Below are 9,322 nucleotides of genomic sequence, written 5' to 3'. Positions count from 1 at the left end.
AAACTATTTCTGTTATGGACCTCGCTTTGTGCCACGGGGGGGGGGGGGGTGCTGAAACAGAAAAGGGCCTTCCCCAAACTGTTGCCACAAAGTTGGAAGCACAGAATCGTCTACAATGTCATTGTATGCTGTATCTTTAAAATGTCCCTTCACTGGAACTAAGGGGCCTAGCCCGAACCATGAAAAACAGCGCCAGACCATTATTCCTCCTCCACCAAACTTTACAGTTGGCACTACGCATTTGGGCAGTTTAGCGTTCACCTGGCATCCGCCAAACCCAGATTCGTCCTTTGGACTGCGTGGTGGTAAAGCGTGATTCATCACTCCAGAGAACGCATTTCTAATGGTCCAGTCCAATGGCGGCGCAATTACCACCACTCCAGCCGACGCTTGGCATTGCGGATGGTGATTTTAGGCTTGGCTACTCGGCCATGAAAACCCATTTCATGAAGCTCCCGAAGAACAGTTATTGTGCTGAAGTTGCTTGCAGAGGCAGTTTGGAACTTGTTAGTGAGTGTTGCAACCGAGGACAGATGATTTTTACGTGTAACGCGCTTCAGCACTCGGTGGTCCAGTTCTGTGAGTTTGTGTGGCCTACCCCTTTGCAGCTCAGCCGTTGTTGCTCCTAAACATTTCCACTTCACAATAACAGCACTTACAGTTGACCGGGGCAGCTCTAGCAAGGCAGACATTTTACGAACTGACTTGTTGGAAAGGTGGCATCCTATGACCATGCCACGTTGAACGTCACTGAGCTCTTCAGTAAGGCCATTCTACTGCCAATGTTTGTCTGTGGAGATTGCATGGCTGTGTGCTTGATTTTATATACCTGTCAGCAACGGGTGTGGCTGAAATAGCCCAATCCATTAATTTGAAGTGGTGTCCACATACGTTTGTATATATAGTGTATAATACACACATACTCTTACTGTCCTTTTACAGTGATCAAATTCAGTAGTTCCGCAAATGTTCGATTTTAAATGGAGATGGTTAGGATAACCAGATTGACAGAATACAAATGAGACACCTCCCTGTCTCATGTGATGTGTACCAAGGTTTGTGTTATTGTATTTGGTTTTTTGAAGTTTGAAGATTTTTATTTGAAATTCGGTTTAGTTTGTTAGTTGTCRGATATGATTTACTAGTTCTTGTTTAGTTTCAGTTTTTGTTTTAGTATTGGGGACAGAAAGTTGCCTTTGCGTGGTAGGCTAGGAGACGTTAGTGTTTTTTTGGGATGTAACTTCTTGCCACTGTGGAGCACTAATGCATAAGGTGATGGGTCAGGTCACAGGTTCGGTTGAAAGGTAGACTCAGCGAGATGCCGTAGACGCAGGAAGTAAACACTAGAAGTGGGTCAATTTCTGCAACAACCAGGAGCGTTGAAGCGCGAGGCTAAACTTCTCAACTGTTCTGGTCCCATAGCTGTCACATTGTAGCAGCGTGAAGTGCACCCGTGTACATTCACAGATACTGTGTGACTGTTTGAGGACAAAGTATTGCATCAAGCTCATCTCACTGGGCGCGTTACTCTGCTCAGATGTTCCTGACGTGTGCCAGATCTTACAACGCCTGGATAGTCATTTTACGTATCAGCTAAGCACGTCATGGTGGTGTTCCTCTGCTCAGACGTTGCATGCGTCAACCAATGGTTGTGTGCCATGTCATCAACTGTGCAGTAAGGTACCAGACTGCTATACCATATGATGTGGTTAGCTGATAATTAAAACACCTATCCGGGCGTTGTAAGATCTGGAAAGCATGAGCAACATCGGAGTAGAGTAACACTACCGACATGTTATTGCAATCTGGTGCCCGACTGCACAGTCGAAGACGGTGGCACGCAACCATTGGATGACTTATGCAACGTCTGAGTAGGGAAATGCGACCAATGTCTGTGGTGCTAYTCATGGCAACGTCATCTCGCTGAGTCTACCTTTAAATACAAGTCAATCTCAATGTGACCTGTCAGATTCAGAAGCTTGAAAACCACATATGAAATAAAAGTTTGAAAACCCCATTAGATTTTTTTCCCAAAATGTAGAATAACATATATACTGTAAATAAACGGATCATAATTCCCAGTATAGTTTTACTTTTTCAAACGGGTTTGTTAATTATTTTATTTCACTTTAATAAATATTTTTTTCATGATTCGTTTTTATTTTAGTTTCAGTTTTAGTTTACTCTAATAACCTTGATGTGTACATTTGCTGTATAGTAGTCTCAGGGTAATTCAATTAGTCTTGACTATTCCGAGATGTTTATGGTAAAACAATGCTCCCRTACAGTGAGTGTGAATTCAAATCCGTTTTTTTAATGAGTTGAACATGAAGCCCACAGCGAACACACACACAAAGATTTAATGAAATGTTATAAGTAAATCTATGGCCTACTTCTTAGAAGAAAACACACATGATTCTTGTGTTTCTCACATACACTGTATATGTGACAACATGTAAGTAAAACAGTTATGGTTCTTATATTATGCCTTTGTATGAATGTGGACTACTTCTTAGAAGACATGTTTCAGGTGTACCCATATACGAATCATTATATGATTCATATAGATCCTTACCATATGGGTCAATTTAGTTAGGTTTGACACACCATGCCAAGTGTGTGTAAGTCATTTGCATGCTATCACTTTCCATTTTGGGAAGAGTAGTCCTTGGTAGGTGAGTTTATGTATCTGGCCTGTACCTAGTCTTTCGCCATGACCCTTAACCCCCCTTCCAACCCACGATGACCCTTAACCCCCCTTCCAATGCTATCACTTTCCATTTTGGGAAGAGTAGTCCTTGGCAGGTGAGTTTATGTATCTGGCCTGTACCCAGTCTTCGCCATGACCCTTAACCCCCCTTCCAACCCACAATTTCAAATGTAAATGAGGATTAAGTTACTGAATCACCAGTCTGAACACACCTGAACACACATGTATACTTTATTCAATGTTAGAACACTCTGCCAGCAGTGGAGGCTCCTCAGAGGAGGAAGGGAAGGACCATCCTCCTCAACAAATTTCATGAAAATAGAAATAAGTGAAACATTAAAAAGTTATCCTTTTTAGATAAAACTATACAAAATATATTCACGTCACCAAATAATTTATTAAAACACACTGTTTTGCAAAGGTCTACAGTAGCCTTAACAGCACTCTCTGGGGTAGCACCATGGTGTAGCGAGAGGACAGCTAGTTTCCGTCCTCCTCTGGGTACATTGACTTCAATACAAAACCTAGGAGGCTGATGGTCGTCACCCCCTTCCATAGACTTACACAGTAATTATGAACTTCTGGGGGACTGCCTCCAACCGATCAGAGCTCTTGCAGCATGAACTGACATGTTGTTCACCCAATCAAAGGATCAGAGAATGAATCTAGTACTGAAAGCATAAGCTACAGCTACCTAGCACTGCAGTGCATACAATGTGGTGAGTAGCTGACTCAAAGAGAAAGAAAGACAATAGTTTAACAATTTTGAACACATTCATTTCTTTAAAAATGAAGGAGAAGCAAGTTTGCTGACTGTACACCGCACTGCATGATTGTACTATGATTTTACTAACATGTTAGTTGTAGTAGCTATGTTGACTATGACGTTAGCTAATATGGTGACAACGATGTAGGCTGTGTGTAGCGGTTAGCGGTTATGATATGACATTTTGGCTTGGGAAGGTTTTTTCATCTGGTCACAGACAGCTGATGTGTTGTGTTGTGCTCATGCTCTTTGTATGTGGCTGCTGTGAAGTGAACTGTGTTTGCGTGTGATCAGGGGTGTAATTCCTTCCGCCGATTCTGTTGAAAAACATTTCTTAAACAGAAGCAAACAGAACGAAATGGGGAAAAACGTACTGGCATATGTCCAATAGAAACTTTTGTTTGCAACTGTTGGACTAATGATTACACCATAGATCAGCTAGATGTGGGCAAGAGTGTGCGAGACGGTATTGAATGTGTCACTGTCTGCCACCTTGATAACTCAAATCTTTCTCTTGACCTGTGGTTGTAAACTTTCATTCATAGGCTAGGCTGTACCAACCTCATGATAGGAAAATGTGAATATCATGTAGGATGTAGCCTAAACYTATCGATGTTACATTGAGCTGGGTGAATGGTATATGAATGACAATCATCCAATATGCTGTAATAGAAATAAGGCCATGCTCATAAAAAAATKTATTGTCCTCCCTCATTGTAAATGTCACCGACCGCCACTGTCTGCCAGATATGCATCTGTAAAGTCCCTGGGTCACCTTATTTTGCACAGTTGAGTTTGGTTTCCACCTTCAGATCATGGCGCTGGTCAAGTTACTGAACGACCTCACACTTCCTGTGTGTGTGCGTCTGCTCTTCCTCCGTACGCTACGCAGGTAGTTCCTGTACAGAATCACACTGATCACTCTATCTTGGAACTGCTTGGAGACAATGTAGTAAAGAATAATGTCCAGAACTGTACTCAGGTTCATCAGGAATGTTGTAAAGGCCCCCCACGTGCTGTAGTCCGAACCATCACCACCTTCCAGCAACAGAACCACCAAACAAATGTGGAAGGGCACGAAACACACCAGCACTTGGACGATGAGCGTGATGATGATCCTGATGGACTTCTGCTTGACCTTGGGCTTGAGCTTGGAAGTCCGTCCGTGGACGAGATTATCCACGATGACCACATAGCAACCAATCATGATACAGGTCGGCACCAGGAAGAAGAAGAACAGGCGTGTGAAGTGGACGGGGTTGTCCGTTCGCAGGTGGATGATGTCACGCATCTTGATGCAGGTGGTGAAGTTGGAGGAGCGATCCGGGTCGTGGTCTGGGAAGAGCAAGGGGACAGTGCTACCCAGGGTCATGATCCACACCCCGATGCATGTTACCAGGGCTTTGGGGATGTTCTTGAGCTCCTTGCTGTGTTTGGGCTGGATGATGGCCACGTAGCGGTCAGTGCTGATCAGGGCRAAGAGCCACAGGGCCATGCAGGGGTAGAAGACAGTCAGAGCCGCGCTGACCCGACAGAAGATGTCTCCGAACGGCCAGTAGTCCTGGCCATAGTAAACCATCCGGAAGGGGAGAAGGATGATAAAGACGAGATCCACTATGGCCACGTTGATCATGTAGACCGAGACGGAGTTCCTCCTCTTGGTGGTCAAGGCAAATACCCATAATGCGGTGACGTTGACCACTATGCCAATGGTGAAGATGACACAGTAGAAGACCAGGCCTGTGATGCGGTATTCTGTAGGGACCTGTTCCACTGAGCGGGCTGAGCTGTACTCCATGGTTATATTAGATGTGTTCAGGTCCACTACTGTAGATAAGTTCTGATCCACTCCCATGATGCATCTAACTACCTTGTGAAATGGTACTGCTGAAAAAGAGCACATGATAAGTAAATGGATGAACATTAACACATACAGATTTTGTAGTTTTATTTAACAACTAGGACCCGAACAGAAGACAGGAAAGGTTGGGATTCAGAAGGGCAGTGGGTCGGATTCAAACCCTTGGTAAACTCTGGTATGCATGTGCAATGCTCTGTGACACAAACCACTAGACCACATAAGTCACATGATCAAATAAATGTGGCAATAATCGTATAATATGTCTGCTGACTTATCGAAATACTGTCTGCAGAAAAATAACACATGAAATATCGAGCCAATTGGTTAATGTATGTAAAGAAACATAAAAATAAGAGATTAGAGCAGTCAAAATACAAGGGTAGTTTACAGGATGCATCTTGAAAGGCGGAATTCTTCATGTGTGTCTGTTATTCACAGTCTGTGCTGTTAGGTCATTTKAATGTTTCTTTAAAATAGCTGGGTCATTCCAGGAATAGAGTTCCTTTTCATGTCCCTCAGACATTGTGTGTAAATTTTGGTAAAACACTCAACCAGTTGGATCACAKACATCTTCACTCTAACAAAACTATTCCCAAGTAAAAAAATCCAATAACAGTGTGTTTTCATAAAGATATATAAAATAAATCGAAAAAAATCCCCATTTTGGAATGTCCCACATCATGTTTTACCAACTTCTGGGAAGATTTTAACCCAGTTTTCATCATTCTTTGGTTTCTTTGGGAAAGTAACTTATAAGGATGTATTTAATGTGATTAGTTATTCATTTATATTTGTCGTTTTAATATGGTAAAACCATTCCTTAATTTTTCTTCTTCAAAAAAGCATTGAATAGGCCTGGTCAAACCATAGTGTTTAAGCAGGTGAGCTGGTTGTAGTCAGGGCCAGAGTACTGCATTTGGGGCCCCGGGGCACCGTTTGAACCGGTTGAAACCAGTTGAAATCGTCAACCCTGTTACAGCCAACCCTATCACTTTTATAGTAATTTTTCTTAATTTAACTTCTTGAGATGGGAAAACATTTTGTTATGAAGTTGAACATGTGCTCTTTATGGCAAAATGTTAAAATTTGTTGAAATAAATCGTTTTTTTTTTTTTTTACAAAATTGCACTACCATAAAAGGCACTCTATTTATAGAATGGCCCAGCTGTGCACCTGCAGTATCAACAGTAGATGAAGAGGAAGGTGACAATTTGAGTGTACAATTGTCTTACTGTAAACATGTGTATACGTCTTACAGTAACAGATACAGAGCACAGAGACAGACATCCACGTGACATTGAGCCCTGTTCCCTTTTTACAAGCTTACGAGAGAAATCTGGGTTTTGAATCAGAGCAGAAAAGGAGAAGAGAGTACAAGAGATAAAGAAGTGAAAGTACAGTACTTGATTATCTTGACTGGAAAACCCTTGAGGACCATTTACTGTAAATGGTTTAGCAACCCTCTCTCACTTAAAGAGATTATCCAGGACTTTCGTATACTTTTTAGCCAGTAGTTCTGAAAGTAGATAGATGATGCATGTATAAACTACACATAGAAACATCCAGMCCAAAAGCGGGAGGTTTTAGAAAACACCAAGGCCTAGATTCAATCAGATCAAGCGTTAACCGGCAATAGGACCAGATTGAACACCTGCATAGCAGATGTTTTGGCATGTCGGTGGTGGAACTGCGTTGAAGCCGTCAGAATTGGTGAGTAGCTGCTCTTGCGCGTTGTTACGAAGCCACACCGGCCCCACTTGCTTTAGAAGTTCCGCGCAAGAAAGTGTAGGCTATATAGAAATAATTCGACCCAAATTGAAAAATCATTCAACAAAATAACGAGGATTTCTATCATCCCAATCAAAGGTGTAGATTACATTTCACATTCCGTTGTTCAAACTKGTAAACATATGCTGCATAGGATTTCTGTTAATGTGACTCCGCTTTAGGTATAATGCATGGAGCCACTTGTGGATTTGACAGCTCTAACACAGTTCTGCTAAAACAACTACTATGCAGATGTTGGCTAAAGCGAATCTGATTTGAATAGAGCYCTAATTATTTGCCAAATTCCAGAGCATGTCTTTAACTTCCCCTTTGAGTTTGAAGATAGATCTGTAAATTGAGCTGGTGTCGAGAATGAATAGCTTAGTAGAACTGGTCTGCAGGCCCAAAAGTCTGATTATTACGACAAAAATCATATCATATTATAGCATGTTATATTRTTCAACTGTAATTATACTTTTATGTATCAAGATTTCACTCAGTGTGGTTTCATCTGAGACAACAGACAAAATCGAGAAACAGATGCTTCTCCCTATAATCGTATGTGTATTTGTTCAACCAATACGTTCTGTTTATCTTTTTAAAACATTCCCAAAAAGTACCATTTAATCTCAAAACTAAATGTAGTACATTTCTTCAGAAGAGATTAGCTAGATCTAGATAGCGCTGGGAGCTCAGTAAAAAGGCAGCTACTTACCTCATTTATTTGCATCATGTCCTCTCTCTCTCTCAGCATTCTACCAAAGAGGCCTCACAAGCACTTCAAGACACTTGTGAAACGATGAGGCATGCAGCCATATCTCTCTCTCTCTCTCTCTCTCTCTCTCTTTCTGTCTCTCTCTCTCGGAGTGTTGAGCTCAACACACAAAGGGGGAAGTGAAAACAGTGCTATTTCAGAAGTACCGTTTTATTGGTTGCTACAGTGCAACAGTGTAAAACCCCCTTCACTTCCTGTGTTGTATTGTTTTCACTGTTGATATACACTTAGAAAAAAGTGTTCCAAACGKTTTTTTTTGGCGGTCCCCATAGGAGAACCCTTTGAAAAACYCTTTWTGGTTCTAGGTGGAACCATTTTTGGTTCCAGGTAGAACTATTTTGTGGAAAGGGTTTTACATGGAACTCAAAGGGTTCTACCTGGAATCAAAAAGGGTTCTTCAAAKGGTTGTCCTATGGGGACAGCTGAAGAACCGTTTTAGGCTCTAAATAGCATATTTTGTTAAAGAGTTTAGTAGTTAGTTATGGAAGAAACACTAGAAAGTGATACRCATTTCCTAAACTTTAGTTAGCCGGTGCTGGACAAAAAGTATACTTAGATACAGAGATTATATTCCCGCACATTATTGCTGTGTGTGCGGACTCTCTTTTCTTTATCAGGGAACTCAAGAAAGATCTACAGCTTCAATCTRCAATTAGACACCCTTAAAGAAAATGATGTGCGATTAGAAGTGGGTAGTGCTTTTGGCAGGCGGAGAAGATGGCAGATTTAGGGAGAGTTATTGATTGGAAAAGTGGGGTCTGTCACAGCGCATTAGCTCTTGGGGGAGTAATCCGCAGCAGATTGCCACCAGAAGCATATGCTGCCGGAGAGAAGTAATTAAAAACAGGATGTTGAGGTAGTTGCCATATAAACAGGAAATAAGAACGGGTGGTAATACACTTAATACACGCTGATGCCGGGAGATGGTTTTTACAGAGCCACAGCTTTTTAATGGATGCAAACTGTCTGCACACCTTGAGTGAGATTCCTCAAGGTCAAGGATGACCGACATGAAAACATAGCAGGGGATGTTGTTTGTGTTTGTTTGTGTGTGTTGTGTGTGTGTGTGGGTGTTGTGTGTGGTGTTGTGTTGTGTGTGTGTGTGTGTGTTGTGTGTGTGGTGTGTGTTTGTGGTGTGGTGTGTGTGGTTGTGTGTGTGTGTGTGTGTGTGTGTGTTGTTTTGGTGTGTGTGTGTGTGTGTGTGTGTGGTGTGTTGTGTGTGTGTGTGGTGTGTGTGTGTGTGTGTGCGTGAATACGTTTTTATGAACAAGCTTTGTGGATTACAAAGTCCAAGCAAATACAAGTCTTGAGGGTCTGAGGGCTAACTTGTTCTCTCCATGCAGACCTATCTTTTTCATTTCATCATAGATCATCTCCGCCCGGAGATTTGAGACACAATGGAGAGAAGCCACTGTAACACTTTCCCACACTAGGTGAAGTTTC

The 9,322-nt window shown here is 42.0% G+C and overlaps 1 protein-coding gene across 2 annotated transcripts; it reads right to left on the bottom strand.

Moving 5' to 3' along the window:
• Positions 1–3,735: 3,735 nt before the first annotated feature.
• gpr18 (G protein-coupled receptor 18) lies at positions 3,736–8,005 on the bottom strand. Of its 2 annotated transcripts, none has more exons than XM_023981517.2 (2): positions 7,820–8,005; positions 3,736–5,360 (listed from the first exon to the last, which is right to left on the bottom strand). In XM_023981517.2, the coding sequence occupies exon 2, from the start codon at positions 5,329–5,331 to the stop codon at positions 4,285–4,287; it is 1,047 nt and encodes a 348-aa protein (XP_023837285.1). In that variant the 5' UTR covers positions 5,332–5,360; positions 7,820–8,005; the 3' UTR covers positions 3,736–4,284. The 2 variants fall into 2 exon arrangements, with proteins under 2 accessions (XP_023837285.1, XP_023837284.1); XM_023981516.2 differs by having other exon boundaries at positions 3,736–5,363; positions 7,820–7,948.
• Positions 8,006–9,322: the final 1,317 nt, after the last annotated feature.

Source organism: Salvelinus sp. IW2-2015, linkage group LG36 (genome assembly GCF_002910315.2).
Source record: "Salvelinus sp. IW2-2015 linkage group LG36, ASM291031v2, whole genome shotgun sequence".
NCBI classification, from domain to species: Eukaryota; Metazoa; Chordata; class Actinopteri; order Salmoniformes; family Salmonidae; genus Salvelinus; species Salvelinus sp. IW2-2015.
Note: the sequence above shows the minus strand (reverse complement) of the source record. Positions and strands in the feature narration are given on the sequence as shown.